Genomic DNA, 23,265 nt, shown 5'->3' with positions numbered 1-23,265 from the left:
AGAACCTTTTGACTTTGATTTGAGAATGTTTTTTATTAAATGGAGGTCGTAGGAGTCAAGGGCAGCCCTTGACCACTACTTATGGGTTTCCCCAGGTGGTCGAGTGACTTCTTGAATGCGTAACAAACAGCATTGATCTCTTTCAACCAGCATCTGGCACGGCCGTGAAATTTAAGCTAGATCCTCTTCCAAAGCTGGACTAGACTGTCGATAATAGAGGCATATATGTACTTAACGTCTGTTTCTATGTATTTTTAACGTGAGTTTGTTCTATTTGTCTTAGCTTAAGTCATTGAGTACGCTTAGGAAATTGTCTAGAAGTTAAGGACTTTGACTAGTTAAATTGTGGCTACGGTAAATAGTGAAATTATGAAATACCTTCAAATTCGATTGCTAATTTGAGAACTGAAGATGGACTATTTGTGCATGCTCTTACGAATGCCCTCGTAGGTCATTGACATCAACCAGATTTACGATTATTCGCACAAGTATTTGTTTCAGTGATTTCTGTCCTACATTATGTTGATAGACAATCAAAATGCGTGAGTTCGCTTGCTGTCTTCCTGTATATGAATGACGCTGTTCAGCTTTAAATTCTTATACTTCTTATTGTTGTTGGGTGATATTGACGCAATCTGTTGTTTGGCACAATTACAGGATCCCTTGTCGATCTGGCATGTGTACAACACCGTTGGAGGTAACATCGTCGCAGTTAATAGCAAGTGAAGTCTTCCCTGCAGTTGTAGTAAAGGGTCTTCTCTACCCAGGAGCTGTGGTTAATGGACTCGTCAAGAATATGACAATTCCAAAATGGGATAGCTTATTAAACACTTATAACCTTACTGATGTCAAGGAAGCCTCCCCAGTAACTGATCTACAGCGTCTAGAGGTTCTAAATCTCTCAACTTTCCTTTTTATTCTTCTTATGGCTACATCTTTAAACTACGTCATCGAAAGTATGAATCAGAAATATTCTTTGTGAAGCATGGTTTCTCATCTTGTTTTTGTTCAAAAGAATGAGTACAAAAGGCAGTGAAGAAGTACAGAACAATGATTTATCTGTTCACCTCAGGCTTTTCTTTCCTCTCATTCTTAAGTTATTAGATAAGAAGTTTTATCGGACATTTATATGAGCCGGTTTTTGGCATTCCATCTTACCTCCTCCAGGAGATGGAGGAGAGAAGAGAAAGATGAAGGAGACAAACACCCAAATTTGCATGCAAAAAGTGACTAAGGTGGAAAAGGACTGAACCAAATATTCCAAGTACATTTTGTCTGTACAACTGAATACTTCCTGCATTTCTCCCCTATAAGCTTACTCAGGCTTAACAAGATTCTCTCTCAATCAATGTAATCAGAAACTCTACCCCTGCGTACGGTATACTAGATGTCCCGTACATTAGTGGGTACTTGTGCGATGCATTACTCGAAATTTGGCGGCACCGAACCTTAAATAGCCCAATTTCTTTGTGACAATCTGTAAGCTTAACTAGTTGATTAGTTAACTATGAAATATTTAGTAAGTTACGGATTTACAATTATAAGTTTTACAAGAATGTCTGAGAATAAGTTTGCGTATTCTGTATGCATCTAGTGCAGTATGTGTTGTCTAGTATAATATTTCCCATCGTACCAGAACAGAGAATAGCATTTCGAATAGGTATACATCATCAGTATACCACGTACTGATTACTGGCATGGTTTTATATAGCCTAGCCGGTAGGCCCTAGCTGTACCCGTGCAACATACTGGAGAGATCTGCTTGCAAGATATCACTGATTTCATCTTTCTAATTCGATTAACGTCCTATACAGGTTCTCGCAGGAAGCTACTTCTCTGTGGCAGGAGCACTTGTGGGTCTTATAAAACCGGGAAGAATGGGCATGTTTGGAACACTCTTAGTGATTTGGGGGCTCGTTAAGGAAGGAATCCTCGGGAAACCAGCGAATACAGATCCGACAAAAGCGGTTTACGTCTATCCTACAATGCTGATTGCCCTAATTTGTGCTTTCTCGTCTATAAATTTTCATGTGAAGAAGGTCATCAAAAGTACTCCAGCTCGCACTATCGCAAAACCTATGCCGAGTTCTTCAAAATCAAAACTCAAATGACTTGATTAGTGACAGATTTGAAACGGTATCTTCCCTAACTCCTAATTCTTTCTATTTTTACGTGTTCTCTTGTGTATCATACACTGCAACTTCTGAGTTAGAAAAGCTACGAGATGTAGCTTTGTTGCACTAAAATCCTGATTCTGGTTAGGTGATTCAGAAATATTGTACTTTTAATTTCAGTTATTCTCAGTTTGATTTAATGTGCTTGCTGTTCTTTAGCCGATGTGAACCGATAGAAGCTCAACTAGAGAGGGAAAACTTCTTTATGCAGTTGGAATGTTTTTCGAATAATAAGCGCTTGTCCTGTGCTCGTGAACCCTTGTCTTAGCTGCCTGCTGTGTATCATCTGGTTAGCCCAAAAGAAAGAGCTTTAATTCAAGTGCAAGCATGGTATTAGATGAACGGGTCAATATATGACATTCAAATAGTAGATAAATCCTTTCATCTGGTGCCATTTATGACACAATCCATAGAAGTTATTCAACATTCTCTAATGAAATCCCAAGAGTGCCTCTTAGGCTTATCCGCTTTTAGGTATTCTTTTTTCCTTCATGTGGCACAATGAATATGTTGAGAAAATAAAACCATAGGTGATCACTTAGAGTTTTTTTTTTTTTGATTTCTGATGCGGAAATACTAGGATCTTAGGATGCATGTGAGTAAATACAACATAACCACAAAATAGAGGTTCGGAACAAATCTTACGTTCTATTTGAGCCGCACCAAGCTAATTCATTATGAATATAGGGTTATTATTTTTCGGTAAACAGTTTAGTGCACTCTCTGATTACAAAGTCTCACTGTAACCTCTCACCCTCACTTACAGACTTTCTCTTGATCTCTTTATTTTTTTTCCCACACTTGTACAAAGAGAAGTTAGAAGAGGAAATAATGATATTGTGAATAGAGAAGTCAATTTATAGACATGTATTCACTTGTAAGAATTGAGAGAAAAATTAATGTTTGGAAACAGTCTTAATTCATCTTGCTTCATCTAATGCATGGAACAAAAATTTCTTCCTCAAATCAATATTTCAACGAGTCGTTTTACTTTGACCGCATCACATGACAATCTTCCACTTTGGGTCTAATAAACATGTGACATGGAGTTGTAGAATATCCACCTTTACCGGTCAACACGAATTGGTTCTAACCCAACCTTCTTGATGTGGCTATCTGTCTATTTGAGTTTGAGGAACTCACTGAAGCCTTCCAATGCTTCAACTTTTCAAATGTGATCCCTGTGGTTAACATGTTTGCTGGATTCTTTGAACCAAAAATGTTTTGCAGTAGTAGCTCATCATCTTCTAGAAGCGGTCGTATGAAATGGTAACGGTACATGCTTTATCCTTGCATGATAGGTTGAGTTCTTGGCAAGACTAATAACACTTTGACTATCACTGTAAAAAATACTTTTCTTGCTCAACCCAACTAATAACTTTTTTAATCATGTCATCTCTTTGCTTGCTTTTGATACTACTACATAAACTTCTGTTATTGACAATGTGACCAACTTTTGTAACTGTAGTTCCAACTGACTGCAATCGACCCCAAGGTATTGACATACTATGTCGTACTTCGTCTTTTATCATGGTCATTTGCGAAGTCCGCATCTGCATATCCACTTAAAACAAAGTTTCCTCGTCCGTAGCATAAATGGTACATTAGTTAACCCTCTCATGTACTCAAGAATCCACTTCATCGCTTCATATTGTTGCTTATTTAGTCTTATTAACACCATAGCGTGCATAAGACTTCCAATGGCTGATACATATGGCACGTTTGCCATAAATTCTTTTTATACATCTATCACTGGACTGTGGAACATAGAAAGCTCGAAGTGACTTTCAAGTGGCACGTCGACTAGTTTGGCACCCTCCATATTGAGTATCTTTAGAACCCGTTCAAGATATTCAGCTTGATGAGCATAAGTGTACCCTTACACTTGTCCCTGCTATTTGTTATGCCAAGAATTTGTCGATCTTCATTAAGATCGTTCATGACCAATTCACCTGCCAACTGACCTTTCAAGTTTATGATTCCTTATAGAGATGTTTCAGACACCATCATGTCGTCAACATACAATAATATACCGATGTAACCAGAATCACACCTTCTGACATAACAACAATGATCTGCGTTACATCTCGAGTAGTTGTTCCTGAGCATGAAGTTATTGAACTTCTTGTATCATTGCATTAGGGTTTGTTTCAAATTATACAAATTCTTTCGAAGCTTACCATCTCCTCCTTTTACGCTTCAATGAATCTGACTGGCTTTGTCATGTAAATTTCTTCATCAAGGTCTCCATGAAGAAATTTTTTTTTTTTACATCTAACTGTTCAAGGTAGAGATTGTTTTGGGACTTTAGGTCGAGTACCATTCTGATTGTTGTCATCTTCATTACCGGGGATGGTACGCAAACTTCGAAAGAGTTTGTATGGTTTAGATGTATGAGGAAGACATTTTCTGAAGCCCCTTCACTACTAATCTCGCTTTGTAGGGAATGCGCCATTTGCTTCAGACGTTCTCCGATAAATCCATTTGTTTTCTAAAGCCTTTTTACCTCTTGGTAGTTTTCTAACAACCATGTGTCATTTTGCACAAGTGAGTCAATTTCGTCTTTCATGGCAAGCTCTCTCTTGCTTTAGTCATCATTCTTAAGTGCTTCATAAAATGTTCAAGCTCACCATCATCCGTCAGTCTAAATGATCCATCACATTAGCATATTTTTGGTTTGGCTTTGGTGCACGTGATGATCTTCTTGGGACAAACATCGTATATTTCTTGGTTTGAACACTTGACTGATCCTGTGGAGCTGGCAGAGAAACTCGCATTACAAGTGGAGTGCGCAATCTGAGATTTATCTTTACATGGAGTCTCTCCTATTACCACTTTATTTGTCGTCCGTGTTGTCTTACCCATGTCAACATATTTACTTTGTTGACTTTGGTAATTGATCCTTCACTTACAACTTGTGTTGCATCTTTGTCCTTATACAGTACATCTTCATTAACAGGTTACATCCCTGCTTTGAGTTGCTATGTTTTTTTCATAGTCTCACAATTTGTATTTGAATGCATCACCTCCGTAACCAGTGAAAATACACTTCTTTATATTTGACACTATTTTTTTTTCTTTATGTAGGATTAAGATAAGCATAAGCAACACATCTGAAAAGTTTCAGATAAAAGAGATTCACCTTCTTGTCAGTTTAAACTTCTTCTGGAATCCTATAATCTAATGGGTGCCCGATTAATTAAATAAGGAGTCATTTCTAAAATTTGTGTCAAAAAACTTCAGGTAATGCTCGTGCATTTAGCGTCCAATTCATATGCTCAATTACTCCAGTCTCATGTGATACTCCTGGGAGCGTCCTTTCCATTCATCCCATTAGTAACACATAGTTATAAAAATATCTTCTATTATACTCATCACCATTGTCTGGCTTCATACATTTTAGCATCAGGCCTATTTCTATCTCAACCAATGCCTTTTATCTCTGAAATGCTTCAAAACATCAAACTTATCTTCAGAAAATAAATCCATACCTTTATCAGTGGTCGTTGATGAGGGTAACAAAATACTGAGTACCATCATGAGAAGCGACATCAGCTAGTCCCCATACGTTTGTATGAACCAGGTCCAACTTTTTGTTCCTCAAGCTTTTGTCGCCTCTGTTGAAATTCACCCGTCTTTGCTCTCCTAGAACACATTCTTCATAAAAGTTTATTTCTACAGATTTTACCTCTGACTTATAATCTGCCGCATGCAAATCTTCATGTTTTTGTCCCTCATGTGCCCCAAACTTCTGTGCTATAATCTGATACCTTAAACATTACTAGCCACTACTAAAGTAGGTCTTTCTGAAGTCGGTAGAGAGTACTATGTCGAAGTCCTCGAGCTAATACCATAACTCATTTGATCACTCTCCAATTTGTCGTAGTAAAGTGAATCTCACAATCGTTCTCACAAACTTGGTGCACGTAAGCCAAGTTCATCGTCAGATTTGGAACATGTCGTACATCCTTCAGTTTTCATGTTGAACCATTGACTTTCGATTTCACATCACCCACACCGATGATAGGACATGCTTCACTATCACTAAGGAAGACTTGACCAAAGCTAGCTTTCTTGTAAGAGATCATGATCCCCTTATTTCATGTAGCATGGAAAGAAGCACACTAAGAAAGGCTGATTTGTACCCCCCCTGAAGAGTAATAGGAAACTTTCGCTTAATCACATTGTTGTCATTAACAATAAAGACCAACTTGTTCTCTGCAGCGACAACTACATGGACTTCTTGATCACCAAGTCTCCCGTACTAGTAACATCCTTTTCTTTCTAGTAGTCTTTCTCCATATGGGCTTCTTTATTGCATACCCAATACACAACTATAGGTCTGGATTTCGATTTCCCTCAAGATTGTTCTCTAAATTTGCCTATAAATTTGTCTCTAGATTTATTTGAGTTTTTATAAAATATTCTGCTTCTGTCCTTTTCTTTCTAGTAGTCTTTCTCCATATGGCCTTCTTTATTGCATACCCAATACACAACTATAGGTCTGGATTTCGATTTCCCTCAAGATTGTTCTCTAAATTTGCCTATAAATTTGTCTCTAGATTTATTTGAGTTTTTATAAAATATTCTGCTTCTGTCCTGTTGCATGCTTAAGGCAGATCCTAAAGAGGAGCTAAAAGCGGTGCAGCCTGGTTATAGTCTTCTGTATTCTTGACTGAGTATCGCAACCGTGACATTTTCTAGCATTAATTTTTCATTAGCTGTCGAGTTGCTTATAGAGGTCACATTTGTATCCTAACTTGATGGTAATAATGATAACAACCTTAATGTTTTGACTTCATTCGAAAATCTAATGTCAACCTTAGAAAGTTAGGAGGTAATTGATTTGAACTTTACAAAGTGAGCAGATACAATCTCGCCTTTATTCATTTTCAAATTGAATAGTTACTCACACAACATAATCTTACCGGAGGCTTATGACTTCTGATAAAGTATCTCCAAAGTGTCCATTAGGTTCTTCATTGTAGATATTTCTTCGACATTGTTGTACACTTCCTCCATAAGAGAGATACGAATCAAACACACACACTTGCAGTGAAGAATAACTTATTCTCCATCATCGAGTCTACTCTTCTTTTCAAGTCCATGTAATGAAGTACAAAGATATGTCTCATATAAATAGTCTCTAATTTGTGGCTCCCAATATGAAATGTTTTTACAGTTGAAAACTCGAACCTTTGCAACGTTTTTTTATTTATCATCCATAGGTCCAACACTAATATAAACAATGTTCATATAGGAAAACACTATTCACGCCGAAAATACTATTCACGTGGGAGACACTATTCACGTTGGATACACTCACTTTAGTAACTCCATCCATCGACAATAGAAAAATCCGTAACTCCTAATTAGGACGCTCTGATACTAGTTGTTAAGAAAATAAAACTAATCCAAACAGGTTGTCAGTCTACTTAAAGTTTTTCACTAATGTAGAAATACCAGGATCTTAGGATGCTATGGTAAATGAATACAACATAACCACGAAGCAAATAAAGAATAATAACGTGTAAGAGGTTAGAACAAGTCCTACATCCGCTTTGAGCTACACCATGATTACGAAGTTACAACATTCCTGAGTTACAGTACGCAAAATCTAGTACACTCCCCCGATTACAAAATCTCATTACAACTCCCTCACTCTCACACTTATAGACCCTCTCTTGATCTCTCTGTCTTTTCTCACACTTATACAAAGAAAAAGTTAAAAGATGATATTGTGAATGAAAAAGCCAATTTATATGACTTCACTCACCCGTAAGAATTGAGAGACAATTAATGTTGGGAAAGAAAGTCTTCTTTCAACTTATTTCATTTAATGCATGACAAATTTTTTTCCCTCAAATCAATGGAAGATATAGCTTTGCTTGCTTTTAGCAAAAGAATTGTTTTTTTAGAAGACGACTACGATCTACGTATGTCGTGATATTTGACATGTGATACATCATAGATGTGATAAGCTCGATAACCGGCCACTGAAACACTAACAAGACCGGGCCTATAGCCCAACAAGACAATGGCCTGAAGCCCAACAACATTATTTATACCCTCATAATCCCAATTCAAATAATCAAAGATTCCACCTTCTCTGAGATTCGAACCTAGGACCTCCAAGGCTTTCTGGAGTTTATGTCAACACCTTGGAACCACTTGGGCTACCAACTGTTGACTCAAAAGAATCTTATTACCCCCCGCCACCCGCCTCGTCTCTCATGCAAAATAGTATTGGTTACATACCACAATCTTTTGCGAACGTTTCAATCACGCACGCAAGTATTCTTCAAAGGGACAAGTCAATTTTGTTCCCGGGTGACTAATTCACTAAAATGACTCCCTAAAGTTAACCAGCTTCCAATAATGGGCGGACCCATGTTAGGGCAGTCGGGGGTATGTGCCCTACATGACCAAAATTAAATCTTAGTTCTAAATATAGGGTAAAATAGTGACAACATAACAAATGTCGTGTAATCACGCTTGGTGCAGTGGTGAGAAGTGTGGTTTTCCCCCACCTACATTAGGGGTTTGATTTCCTCATTCTAAATTTGTTCATACCCTCTATATTTTGATTACCTATCTCGTTAGTCCTATATTTCTTTATTTTGACTCTTTATTTTCAAATAAAATCTGTCTTTTAACTTGTAATGCTTTGTAAATTTGATACCCACCCCGTTAACTTTGTTAATTGTTAGCTATTTTCTTTTTTATATATTATTCTTATGTTTTCTTTTTTATTTCATTTTTCCCATAAAATCTGTCATTTTTCCCACCCCGTTAACTTTGTTAATTGTTCCCGGGTGACTAATTCACTAAAAAAAAAAAAAAGTCAGAAAAAAATACATGTAAATATATACAGTATACATATATATATATATATATATATATATATTTTTTTTTTTTTTTCTGAACATAGTCATCTCTCCCTCCCCCTCTCTCTTTTCTTGACGATCATTTTTCGAGACGTAAATGGTCTCATTCTTTTGAAATAAATTTTATACATTATAATGTATACTTGATATTTATATGGAGACTAATGTCAACATAACTCACAAGTCAGCAGCAACCGAGTTGGTTGAGAATGCATCGATAAGATATAGCAATCACTAGCTTGAACATCACATATTAAAAATTTTGGATAATTTGCAATTGCTTATTATAACTAAAAGTTCCCTTACAAATAAATTTTTCTGGGTCAGCCACAACTTCCGATACAACCTCTTTTTGAGCTTTTTCCGTTAGTCAAATTCAATCAATTGTAATAGTGAAAGCTGATTGAGTTTGACGAACGAAAACAGTTAAAAGGAGCCTATAGTAGAAACAGGTCATCTTTATGGGGGCCATTTTGGTGAGTCGGTCATCCTTAGGGGACCAAAATGGATTATCCCTTCTTCAAAAGTGAAAGTTCTTTAATAGAAGAAAAAGAAGAAAAACATTGTTTGACCACTTTTGGATTTGATCCTCATTATGCATCATATATATATACCTTTCAAGTGTTATGAGGCAGCTAGCATCTGGTTCTTATCACCATATAGAAATGAGTTATCTTTTAGGGATTTGATACTTAAAGGAAACTATTATTGCCTCATTTAATCTTTACATGGAAAGACACACTTTTATATTCTTTGAATCTTTGATCCTCTAATTCTTGCCCTTAATGGTTTTTCAGTTGAACCCCTCATGCTGTAAAAGAATGGTCCCATAACCAACAAGCTCTTCAATTGATGCTTCAAGGAGAGACTGAGTCTACATTCTTTGGCCCCTCCCTTCCCCACCCAACCCCACACACATTATCCCATTTTAAGGCACTCTTAGAACTCTTTAAATCTTTTGAACAAAACCCTTGTAGTCTTAGAGAGAAAGAGAGTAGTGCATGGAAAAGGTTGGACATTTATTATTGTTTGCCATAGTTTCTTAATAATATTTAGAATAGGCAAAAGTTTAATATGTAGGTAGAGATTAATAACATTTATTATTGTTCGTCTTAGTTTCTCAAATAACATTACTATGGTTGGCCATTTATTATGGTTTGTAAATAATTGGTAGCGCCCAGATGGTAGTGCATTTACTCCAAAACTCTGATGGTCCCAGTACGATAATTTATTAAACACGGGTTAAGGGTAAAAGTAATGGCCTACAGAATAGTTTGTATGCCCTTTAGGAATACTATCAAAATAGTTAATGGGGGAGATTAAGAGCTGAAAAGGTTAATCAAGGAAGGAGGCTCTTGTAGAGTTAAAGTAAGAAGATAATAACAACACTTGAACAAAAACAGCAACTTCCATTGTAAATATGTGAAAAAAGTTCTTTAACCTTTCACTTACATGACCACTCATTCATTAATGAGTAACTGTAAACATGAGTGTTAAGAAAAAAACAAAAAAGTAGTATAATTATTATAAGATCATATTAGGATCATCTCTCATTAGCTTTTCTTTTCATACTTCTATAATCAACCTGAATATAAAAACCATGAAAAATGTTAGAAATAAGAGGAAAACTAATTCACATTAATTAGTTCTTTGATTCATTTTAATGATAAGAAAAATTGAGATCGGCGAGTTTACATACATTATAAAATGAGTTCATGCTGTAAAGAACTTCTTAGGTGTGTTGCATTTGTAGCATTCCTTCCTGCTTGCAAAATTATGTTCATTGCATCCTGGCCTGCCAAGTAGCAACCCATTCAGACATTGTAATCAGAGTGTTTAAGATTTAATAATTTACTCGTTCGGGTTGTTTCTTTTCGGATGAAAAGATGATGTGTATTAGTCATATTTCACTATCTATTTTGATTATAATCAAGAATTATTTTTCCAAAGAGATAAAAAGAATATTATTCACAACTTTATAGTTACAATCGAAACCTTTTGTTTATTCCAATATAATTGTTTTTATTATTGTGGAAAAAAGACTAGCTCTATATATCGACACACAACGTTACTTTTAACTGTATGAAGATCGCTTTATCTTATCAATATTTGAGCATATGATTCAAATCATGTCAATATATTTCAACAATTTTACCTTCTCTTGCTGCCAAATACAAAGACAGACGTTCCATCATTTAGATATTCTTAAGAATATCATAACGTAACACCCCATCTTACGTAATAATATGTAACTTGTTTCATATACCGTAAATATTTGCAAATATTTACAACAAATCATAAGGTTCGGGTAAAAATCAGAGTAGTTTAGCGTACGGGTCCATAAAATAATTCAAAGATTAGGTTAATCGGAAAATTTTGTTGGCAGGAGAATGTACCTGGTACAAATCCAATCGCCCGATTTCCATCCAGAACGACCGATAATACGATTGTCACAATCATCCCTAATTGCTCCGCAAATAAAGCAATTGAATCGACTAGCGTAATTGTGAGCACCACAGTTACCAGATGTGCAATACCAGTCACCTGGAAGAACACCCGATCCTCTAGAATCGCCTGTCGTCATGACAACCGAGTTTGCGTAATCTCTCATGTCATTACAAACTTGACAAGTATCTCTCCAAGTGAAGTTCATGTGTTGGCATGACCTGCAAATCCAATCTCCTGGTCTACTCATTGTGTTGTTTAAACAAGTCCTGTAGAATTAAATGAAAATGGTAATTAGTTTTGCTTTTAAGCATTCATTATTTATTAGTATAGAAGAAAAATAATCTCTTTTAGGTTGATTGACTTGGAAGTTTCTTAGGGTTTACCTATTAAAGCATGAAACTTGAGGTATAAAATCAAGGTAATGGTTGAACTTGAGATTCTAAGGAAAATGAATAAAAATATAAGAAGAGGTTGTGGTTGATTATTGTATTACTTTATGCTCTTAAGAGTTGAAGAATGAGGGAAGAAACCTAGATTTCAATAGATTTGGAAGGAGGGGTGACGAGCTAAAACATGTTCTTTTATGGAGATAAGTATATTAATAAGACTCCAAGAAAAACTCAAGAAATTCAAGGTGAAGTAAATGAAGTTTGGGCTTTCTTCAGGATCGAACTACAATGTTGGTTCTTGAGATCAAAGTGTGTGTTTGTGTATATATATATATATATATATATATATATATATATATATATATATATACAATGGTGGAAGATAATAAAAATGAAGTACTTCACCTTACCTCAAGAAAATACAGGAGGTTGGTAGGAGTGGTGATGAGGATAGAAGAGATTGTAATGTTGATGAGTTCAATTTGAGTTTGAGAAGGTGTGGGTGGTTTATATAGTTGGTTTGAGGTCTCAAAGAAAGAGAAATATTCTTTCATTTCTCACCTGGCCAGGTGATACATATAATTGAACTATGGAATCATAAAAGTCCATAGAAGATAAGAAAGCAGTAAATAAGTTGAACTTGTGAGGTTTTGTGACATTTTGCAATCCCACCTTAGTTTAGAAAGGAAATTAGTAAACAATAGCCACCATGGGGGAGTAAGAATATAAATAATTACATGCATGGTTAGTGTCATAATTATTGAGCTATGAGATGGACCGAGATGAAGATATCCGACGACCAAGATGAATCCAAGATATTGGAAGATATGAAAGATATGAAAGATATATTTTCCTATTTTTAAGATATCTCTTGTAACTATTTAATAGTAGTATTAAGTAGAGATTATATTGTTTCCTAGTTTAGTTAGGAGAAACTAGGAAAATCTAAACTCTAATCTACTCTATAAATAAGAGATGGGTTCTAGAAGTTTAAGCATTCAATTACCATTCAATTATTGTAACGAATCACCACAATTGTGGTTAATAAAGTATGTAGCCATTCTGGATTTATTCGAGGATGTAGGTCGTGAATATTCGACTAAACCTGGTTAAATATTGTGTTTTTACTTTATGTACATCGGTCCGATTATCATATAATCGTAATTTCACATAGTATCAGAGCGGGTTCATCAATCCTGTATCATTTTTTTTGGCTTCCGCTATTATCGAAGATACTCTTTCGTTGTGATTCAATAACTTTTCAATCGCTTTATGTCGATTTAATATCCACTTGTGATCACTTTCAACATCTTTTTCTGATCATTGAGCAATCGCCTTAGATATGGTTTGATATTAATTTCATCAAGTGTTAGTTTTGTGAAGATTATATTTGCCCATTTTGGGTTGTCATCAACCGACCAGGGTAAGAAGATTGTGTTATAATGTGCTCAAAGCAAGCCACATCATGCTCATCAAATTATAAGGGGAAACTCCTTTATTTATTTCATTCCAGCCAAGGAGAGTTGGGAGGTTTGATTCAAGGTAGACCACATTCTCGTAGACGAGAAAAAGTTTTCACCGCAAGTCGTTTACCTTGTGTACCACCCGAGCCGAAGCTTTTGTAGTCAATTCGATTATGTAAGTTATTCCCTCCAATCTGACCAATTCAAGTAAGGCGCAATTTTTAGACGTGATTTTATTCTTTTCTTCAAGTTGGACACTTCACATCTTTACGTGCTCCAACTTGCGGTGGAGTATTGAGATATGAGACAGATCGAGATGAAGAGATCCGACGACTAAGATGAGTCCAAGATATTGGAAGGTATGAAAGATATCGAAAATATCTTTCCTATTTTTAGGATATCTCTTGTAACTATTTAATAATAATATTAAGTAGAGATTATATTGTTTCCTTGTTTAGTTAGGAGAAACTAGGAAATCCTAAACCCTAATTTACTCTATAAATAAGAGATGAGTTCTAGGAGTTTAAGCATTCGATTATCATTCAATTATTGTAACTAATCACCACAATTGTGGTTAATAAAGTATGTAGTCATTCTGGCTTTATCCGAGGATGTAATTCGTGAATATTCGACTAAACCTCGTTAAATGTTGTGTTTTACTTTATGTTCATCTGTCCGACTATAATATAATCGTAATTTCACATGGTATCAAAGCGGGTTCATCAATCCTGTATCATTGTTTTTTTGCTTCCGCTATTATCGAAGATATTCTTTCGTTGTGATTTAATAAGCTTTCAATCGCTTTGCGTCGATTTAATATCCTCTTGTGATTACTTCCATCATCTTTTTCTGATCATTGAGCAATCGCCTTATATATGGTTTGGTACTGATTTCATCAAGGATTAGTTTTGTGAAGATTATATTTGCCCATTTTGGGTTGCCATCAACCGACCAGGGTAAGAAGATTGTGTTAAAATGTGCTCAAAACAAGGCACACCATGGTCATCAAATTATAAGGGAAGACTCCTTTTATTTATTTCATTCCAGCCAAGGAGAGTTGGGAAGTTCGTTTCAAGGTACACCACAGTTTCATAGACGAGAAAACGTTTTCACCGCGAGTCGTTTACGTTGTTTACCAACCCGAGCCGAAGGTTTTGCAGTCAATCCGATTATGTAAGTTGTTCCGTCTAATCAGACCAATTCAAGTAAGGCGCAGTTTTTAGACGTGATTTTATTCTTTTCTTCAAGTTGGACACTTCACATCTTTACATGCTCCAACTTGCGGGGGAGTATTGAGATATGAGACGGATCAAAATGAAGAGATCCGACGACCAAGATGAGTCCAAGATATTGGAAGATATGAAAGATATCGAAGATATATTTTTCTATGTTTAGGATATCTCTTGTAACTATTTAATAGTAATATTAAGTAAAGATTATATTGTTTCCTAGTTTAGTTAGAAGAAACTAGGAAATCCTAAACCCTAATTTACTCTATAAATAAGAGATGGGTTCTAGGAGTTTAAGCATTCGATTACTATTCAACTATTGTAACGAATCCCACAATTGTGGTTAATAAATATGTAGCGATTCTGGCTTTATCCGATGATGTAGGTCGTGAATATCCGGCTGAACCTCATTAAATTATGTGTCTTTACATTATGTTCATCTGTCCGATTATAATATAATCGTAATTTAATAATAATGCATCTCTAAAAGAAAAAAAAGATGATTTAGGCCAAAAACATTTGGTCTAATGACAGAAAAAGTCACTACCGTATCAATATGACCTTTTAGGATAAAATAACATGACTAAATAACAGTTTAATCTAAAATAATTTGATTAATGGTAATTTAAGCCAATATCTTCGTCTAGGCATGTGGATGACACAATGTTTTTAACTAGTTTTATAATATCAGAAAATAGAAACTGATCAAGAAAAAAGATAGAAATTATAATGATATCATAGTTATTATACTCTCTGTTTATTACTCACTAAAAGTCATAGTAAGAAACATGATATTACAAGGTAAAAGTGAGAGGAGGGAGATATTCAATCCAAAGTTCTCTAACCAGATTGTACCAAGAAAAATGAGATATGAGATCGATATTTAGTAATTAATGCATGGGAGAAAAGACCCCATAAGGCAACACGTCGAGGAGGTGGTAATGCATGGGAGTAAGGACTTCACAGGTTCAACAAAAAAAAAAAAAGGACTTCACAGGTTCAACAAAAAAAAAAGGACTTCACAGAGGGACACATTGAGGAGTAGGAATTCAAACACTTCATCCCTAAGTAAACTTTAGGGTTATTTCCCAAATGACCCCCAATTTTGTGACCAGCTTCCTGCCTGGCCCCCTACTTTAGAAATAATTCTCGTATGACCCCCTTTTCCGTTATCTTTAACATTCCGTTACTATCTCTCCTCCATCTCATTTTCTCTCTCTGCCACATCATTTCAGCACGCCACATCGTCTTCTTCACCGGCAGGGGTCGCCAGTCGGCGACCTTCAAATTTTTTTCTCTCTTTAAAATTTTGTTTTTTAATTCTCTCTTCTTTCTCTCTCTAAACTCCAGCGAAGGGGGTTTCCCTTCGCCGGAGTTTAGGGAGAGAGAGAGGAGAAAATTTTTTTTTAAAAAAAATTTTGTTTTAGAGAGAGAAAAAAATTTTGAAGGTCGCCAGCCGAAAATTTGACCGGCCGGCAACCCCTGTCGGTGAAGACGATGATGTGGCGTGCTGAAATAATGCGGCAGAGAGAGAAAATGAGATGAAGGAGAGAGAGTAACGGAATGTTAAAGATAATGCAAAAAGGGGGCCATACGGAAATTATTGCTAAAGTAGGGGGTCATGCAGGAAGCTGGTCACAAAATTGGGGGCCATTTGGGAAATAACCCTAAACTTTACTTCTCTGGATAAGAATTGGGTAGTACTGAAGGCAACCATAAATTTTTCTATGGACAACCGACATTACAATTTGTTTTTGTGAGGAGGTAGGAATTCGGCTTCTTCATTTTTTTTATATTTTTTGCTTCAAATTTGTGATATGATTTTAGTTTGTTTCTGTTCTTGTTTGTTTAAGTTTGTTTCTGCTGTTTTTTGCGTTCGTTTTCTTCGTTTTTGGATGTGTTCTAAATTTGTTTCGTTGTATGGTCTGATGATTGTTTGGGACAAAGTGTTTTTGACGTTGAGACAATGTGATGTTTATGTTTGTTCAATACAAACAGATGTTTGTCCCATACAAACATTTGTTTGTCCTATACAAATATCTGCTTGTCCGATTCACACAACTATGTGTCTGATACAAACAATTGTTTTATCAATACAAACATGTATTTGTTCGATACAAAATGTTGTTTGCTTGATACAAACTGTTGATTATCAGGTGCAAGCATTTGGACCAATGGGACAAACATGTTACCTAGAAAAGAATGAGAAACGAAAAGGAAAAATCAATAAACAAACAACAGTTTGTTCAAGACATATAATAGTTTTTTCAAGACTAACAACAATTTTAGATATGTGTTGTCAGGGCGGATAAATCTGAAGACTAAGCCAGGCTATAGATTGGGTTAGTTCTTAATCTTTTTGGCTCTCAATTTATAAGGAAGTCATAATTTTAGACTTAATTCGTAATCAACTGCCATTTTGGCACTCAATTTTGTCCAGACTTCTTTTTTGGCCCATTTACTTTTTGCGCTTATTTGTTGTATTTTAATTGTTTCGTTATCCTTACATATTTTTTTGTATGTTTCACTTCATCTTTCTCTCTTCCTTTTCGTCTTTCTTCACTTCTCTCTTTTTCACGTTTCTCTCCCGTCTTAGTCCTTTTCCACTTCTATCCTTTGTCTCAATCGTTGTGGCGAAAGGGAGGGTCTCGTATGTCGGAACATCTTTTTTGGCCCATTTACTTTTTGCGCTTATTTGTTGTATTTTTATTGTTTCGTTATCCTTACATATTTTTTTGTATGTTTCACTTCATCTTTCTCTCTTCCTCTTCGTCTTTCTTCACTTCTCTCTTTTTCACGTTTCTCTCCCGTCTTAATCTTTTTCCACTTCTATCCTTTGTCTCAATCGTTGTAGCGAAAGGAAGGGTCTCGTATGTCGGAACATTTCCTCTTTGTAGACAGCTAGCTTAGAATGTTTACTATATGTATATTGTTTCATTTATTTGGTTAGAGAAAGAGTTTATGTCCTACTTTTTTTTATTTATCTCAAATGTAATTTAAGTTTTTTTTTGCGCTTCTCAAATCCTAAGCATGTCTATTAGTAGAAATACAAAATTATCATAAAATCATTAAACATACGAAGCAATTGTAATTGAATAAAAAATGTATTTTTCTTTTACAAGCACTGATACTTTCTAAGAACAAATTAATATGGAAATTTTATTTAAGTCAGCGCTGCCTAGAACAAAATACTGGCTCCACCCCTGTGTGTTGTATAACACAAAAATGCATTAAAGATTGAAAATACAAGCAATTGTTTGTGTGTAGCAATCATATGTATGTTATTTTCAATTCGTTCTGACATCAAACATGTTTCAGCAATAAACTACTATTTATTTTCACCAAACATCACCATTCTTCAATAACAAAGTGCAATATAGCATGAAGCAAATTATTGTTTGTTTACATTATGATAAACACAAATTAAACTTCTTGTTTTCACCAAACGACATCATGCTTCAACTGCAAAATTAAGCAAAATACTATTGTTTCAACCAAAATCAAACAATAACCTTACGTATATGTAGTGCACTAATGAAGCCAAAGCTTTGGTTTGTTTTCCGAAACTAGAATTGCTGATTACAACAATGGCAATTTCGAAGCTTCAAAAGACCGATGCTAGTTCGTTTTACAAATCCGCTTTTGGCGCTGAACCAAAAAAGGGGTTTAATATGTAAAGGCATTTTGTGAACCCAAAAAAAAAAAATTAAAAAATGACCTGATTGCTGGTTACTTTTTTTATTTTAAGCTTCATGTATCAATATCCATAATATTTTGCAGCTTCTAGTTTTATTTTAGCTTCATGTATCAATATCAATAATATTTTGCAGCTTCTAGTTAATATAACAAATTACTTGCTTTTTGGATTATTATGAATTATTTTTTAACCCAGACAACTGCTTTCTATATACTATACCGTTGTAGGCAGTATATTAGTGGCGCTCTACAAATGGTGTTCCTCACTAAAATGGGAAAAAGTAAAACTGAAAAAATAAAACTAGTGTTGGAATTTTGATCGCATTCTTTTGGGAATGAACTGGGATAGTCGTTACAAGACATTGATACATCATCAAAATGTAATAAGCACGATGTCTAAGTTAAACCCTTACCTACCAACCGAAGGGGCCTAAAGCGCAACTAACATAACAAAAGCCTAAACCCCAACTAACTTACTTGTCAAAATTAAATTTAGGCATTTACATCTCCTATGAAAAAGGTATTCGTGTGGAACAAAGACTATAATAATATCTAAATCCTTTTGCCTACTTGAGTAGAATTTCCACACATAAAAATAAAAAATTGGAAACGCAAGGAGTTGGTGGAAAAAACGAATTGAACAAGATCTCCAAAGACAAGTCTAGAGTTTCCTAGAGGGGATGTATTACAGAGATGTTTATTTTATTCTCAAGTCTTTTTGGGCCACTTTATTTGCATATCGTAAAAATTATGGAAATTGTTCATGTTGTTATTGTAACATAGGACAAAGTATTTTGACCGTGATTAAAATAACAGCTATTAAACTAATGTATCTTTTCATACATAAAAACCATAATTAAATAGTATATTCACTTACTTTGATCTTCACTAGTCGAAAACCACATCATTATTCGATCAGTAAAACAAAAGAAAACCACATCATTACAAAGGTGAGGAGCTCCTAGAATCACGTCTTGCATTGAAGTTTAGTGGTTCACTTTCTACATTTGACATTCGGGATATATATATAATAAAATACATATAGTTTAAGTAATATGAGTAGTTTCTCTACGGAGTTATCACAAACACTCATGTTATAGTTCAATCGAACTTGATTAGATATGAAGTGAGTGTAGGATAATGTGAGTAGCCAACTGATAGCATTAGGGAAATCCAATCCTCTCCAAGATTTCAAAGAGACCAATCAATTTCAGAACATGAGGGCATACATGTTTTGTCTGAAATAAAATGATATTTCATTGATATATTAAGAGTTGTGTTACAATGGGTATTATACAAAGTGCGTCAATATACAAGAATGGAAACTACCAAATTTATATTATTTTATACTCTAATCATAAAGATAATACTAATTGATGCTCCCATCAGGTTGGAGCGTAGATGTCTTCGTGACCGAACTTGCTTAAAGCGTTGGAGAATATTCGACTATTGACTGCTTTGGTTAACATATCTGCTAATTTATCTTTAGACCGGAGCAAGGACACCTTAATAATATTTAAATCAAGTTTCTCTTTCATGAAATGTCGATCTACCTTAAACATATGTTTCGTCCTGTCATGTTGCACTAGGTTATTTCCAATATCAATTGCATCTTTACTATCACAATGCAATTCCATAGCTTGTTTGGATTTAAAACCTAGTTCTTCCATTAAGTTTCTACTCCATAATAACTCACATGTTCCCTGTGTCATACTCCTGTATTCAGATTCAACACTTGACCTAGACTTTGCTTTTTTGCTTCGCCAAGTAACAAATTTCCTCCTACAAATTAAAGTGAAGTACCAAGATGTAGATCGCCTGTCAGTTACATTGCCTGTCCAATCTGATTTGTATAACCTTCAATATCAAAATGACCATGAGAAGAAAACATCAATCTTTTACCAGGTGCGGACTTTAAGTACCTCAAAATTCGAGTTACAACATCCATGTGTGCCTCACTCCGTGCATGCATAAATTGACTTACCACGCTTATCGCATATGCTATATCAGGTATAATATGTGATGAGTAGATCAATTTGCCAACTAGACGTTGATATCTATCTTTGTTGGTGAGCTCCTGGTCCGGTAATAACTCAAGTTTGTGATTCTCCTCCACAGGAGTGATTGCTGGCTGACACTCCAACATGTCTGTTTCAGTTAAAAGATCAATGACATATTTTCATTGTGACAAAAAAAATTCCTTGCTCCGAGCGGGCGACTTCAATACCCAAAAAATACTTCAAAGCTCCAAAATCTTTCATCTTGAAATCTTTTGCCAAATGATGTTGTAATGCTAGTCTTTCTACAATATCATTTCCTGTTACTATCATATCCTCAACATAAACAATGAGCCAGGTAATCTTGTCATTTTTATGTTTGAAAAATAAAGTATGATCTGCATTGCTTGTATCAAAAAAATTTCATGGATTTACTAAGCCTTCCAAACCACGCTCTTGGAGATTGTTTTAGCCCATACAAAGCTTTCTTCAGTTTGTAAACCATATTACATTTGATAGAATTCATCTTGCATCTCGGTGGAGGATCCATGTAAACTTCTTCTTCTAAATCACCATGTAAGAATGCATTTTTTGCATCAAATTGTTGCAAAGGCCAATTTAAATTTGCTGCTAATGAGATGAGAACTCGAACTGTGTTCATCTTAGCCACTGCAGCAAATGTCTCAGAATAACCAATACCATAGGTTTGAGTGTAACCCTTGGCTACAAGTCTAGCTTTGTAGCGTTCAATAGTTTCATCTGCCTTATACCTAACTGTATATATCCATCTGCATCCTACTACTTGTTTTCCTTCTAGGAGGGTGGTTACTTCCGAGGTTGAGTTCTTTTGCAGTGCCTCCATTTCTTCGTTCATGGCTTGAGTCCACTTCGGGTCCTTCAAAGCTTCATGCACATTACTTGGAATAGATACAACAGATAGTTGACATGTAAATGACGCACATGACGGAGACAGTCTATACATAAATACCTAATTAGCTATGAGATATTTTGTGTTCGAGATGAGATCAGGTTCATATTGTTTTTTGGGGATGTGTCTAGTAGTTCGAGGAGGTAACTAGTAGCTTGTATTTTCGATACCTTCTACAATGGAGGAATTATCAAAGGAATCTAGTTCAGTTACCTGTAGAGGATCAGAATTTGCAGGGTCTGATTAGATGACTGGTGGTGGTACTATAGGCGGAGTTGGAGTTGCAATGATATCTTGCTCAATATTTACTGTAGACTGATCAGAAGCTATCATATCTTCAACTACTGCCTCTTGTTAGATATTAGAAGTCATCAATGTCTCATACTCGTTAGGTGGAGTTACCACATCTTCAACTATTGTGGTGGATGAAATAGTGTTGTCTATTGTGGTGGATGAAATAGTGTTGTCAATAGTGTTGTCAATATTTGCCCATTTTGGGTTGCCATCAACCGACCAGGGTAAGAAGATTGTGTTAAAATGTGCTCAAAACAAGGCACACCATGGTCATCAAATTATAAGGGAAGACTCCTTTTATTTATTTCATTCCAGCCAAGGAGAGTTGGGAAGTTCGTTTCAAGGTACACCACAGTTTCATAGACGAGAAAACGTTTTCACCGCGAGTCGTTTACGTTGTTTACCAACCCGAGCCGAAGGTTTTGCAGTCAATCCGATTATGTAAGTTGTTCCGTCTAATCAGACCAATTCAAGTAAGGCGCAGTTTTTAGACGTGATTTTATTCTTTTCTTCAAGTTGGACACTTCACATCTTTACATGCTCCAACTTGCGGGGGAGTATTGAGATATGAGACGGATCAAAATGAAGAGATCCGACGACCAAGATGAGTCCAAGATATTGGAAGATATGAAAGATATCGAAGATATATTTTTCTATGTTTAGGATATCTCTTGTAACTATTTAATAGTAATATTAAGTAAAGATTATATTGTTTCCTAGTTTAGTTAGAAGAAACTAGGAAATCCTAAACCCTAATTTACTCTATAAATAAGAGATGGGTTCTAGGAGTTTAAGCATTCGATTACTATTCAACTATTGTAACGAATCCCACAATTGTGGTTAATAAATATGTAGCGATTCTGGCTTTATCCGATGATGTAGGTCGTGAATATCCGGCTGAACCTCATTAAATTATGTGTCTTTACATTATGTTCATCTGTCCGATTATAATATAATCGTAATTTAATAATAATGCATCTCTAAAAGAAAAAAAAGATGATTTAGGCCAAAAACATTTGGTCTAATGACAGAAAAAGTCACTACCGTATCAATATGACCTTTTAGGATAAAATAACATGACTAAATAACAGTTTAATCTAAAATAATTTGATTAATGGTAATTTAAGCCAATATCTTCGTCTAGGCATGTGGATGACACAATGTTTTTAACTAGTTTTATAATATCAGAAAATAGAAACTGATCAAGAAAAAAGATAGAAATTATAATGATATCATAGTTATTATACTCTCTGTTTATTACTCACTAAAAGTCATAGTAAGAAACATGATATTACAAGGTAAAAGTGAGAGGAGGGAGATATTCAATCCAAAGTTCTCTAACCAGATTGTACCAAGAAAAATGAGATATGAGATCGATATTTAGTAATTAATGCATGGGAGAAAAGACCCCATAAGGCAACACGTCGAGGAGGTGGTAATGCATGGGAGTAAGGACTTCACAGGTTCAACAAAAAAAAAAAAAGGACTTCACAGGTTCAACAAAAAAAAAAGGACTTCACAGAGGGACACATTGAGGAGTAGGAATTCAAACACTTCATCCCTAAGTAAACTTTAGGGTTATTTCCCAAATGACCCCCAATTTTGTGACCAGCTTCCTGCCTGGCCCCCTACTTTAGAAATAATTCTCGTATGACCCCCTTTTCCGTTATCTTTAACATTCCGTTACTATCTCTCCTCCATCTCATTTTCTCTCTCTGCCACATCATTTCAGCACGCCACATCGTCTTCTTCACCGGCAG

At 35.3% G+C, this 23,265-nt stretch overlaps 2 protein-coding genes across 4 annotated transcripts in view; one reads left to right on the top strand and one right to left on the bottom strand.

The window, feature by feature from the left end:
- LOC147539026 (tail fiber) overlaps window positions 1-2,314 on the top strand; it is a 59,353-nt gene extending 57,039 nt beyond the window's left edge. For both annotated transcript variants that reach the window (XM_086638897.1, XM_086638896.1), the window contains 2 exons: window positions 658-889; window positions 1,815-2,314. In XM_086638897.1, the coding sequence (XP_086495023.1) occupies window positions 658-889; window positions 1,815-2,111 (529 nt within the window). In that variant the 3' untranslated portion in view covers window positions 2,112-2,314. The remainder of the gene's footprint in view (window positions 1-657; window positions 890-1,814) is intronic.
- An 8,136-nt stretch (window positions 2,315-10,450) lies between these two features.
- On the bottom strand, window positions 10,451-12,371 carry LOC147539025 (uncharacterized). Of its 2 annotated transcripts, none has more exons than XM_086641865.1 (4): window positions 12,304-12,371; window positions 11,458-11,775; window positions 10,761-10,856; window positions 10,451-10,646 (listed from the first exon to the last, which is right to left on the bottom strand). In XM_086641865.1, exons 2-3 carry the CDS (start codon window positions 11,754-11,756, stop codon window positions 10,775-10,777), a joined length of 381 nt encoding a protein of 126 aa, XP_086497991.1. In that variant the 5' UTR covers window positions 11,757-11,775; window positions 12,304-12,371; the 3' UTR covers window positions 10,451-10,646; window positions 10,761-10,774. The 2 variants fall into 2 exon arrangements, with proteins under 2 accessions (XP_086497991.1, XP_086497990.1); XM_086641864.1 differs by having other exon boundaries at window positions 12,309-12,371.
- Between the last annotated feature and the right edge of the window lie 10,894 nt (window positions 12,372-23,265).

Source organism: Eschscholzia californica, unplaced genomic scaffold (assembly GCF_041429995.1).
Source record: "Eschscholzia californica isolate CP2 unplaced genomic scaffold, dmEscCali1.0.p SCAF_5, whole genome shotgun sequence".
Lineage (NCBI taxonomy): Eukaryota > Viridiplantae > Streptophyta > Magnoliopsida > Ranunculales > Papaveraceae > Eschscholzia > Eschscholzia californica.
This window is presented reverse-complemented; position numbering and strand designations above follow the sequence as displayed.

Excerpts from the sequence above, each read along its gene's own strand:
- LOC147539025 (XM_086641865.1), bottom strand. The coding sequence starts at position 11,756 with ATGAGTAGACCAGGAGATTGGATTTGCAGGTCATGCCAACACATGAAC. Across the intron at positions 10,857-11,457 it reads GGCGATTGGATTTGTACCAG|GCCAGGATGCAATGAACATA; the intron begins GTACATTCTCCT and ends GCTACTTGGCAG.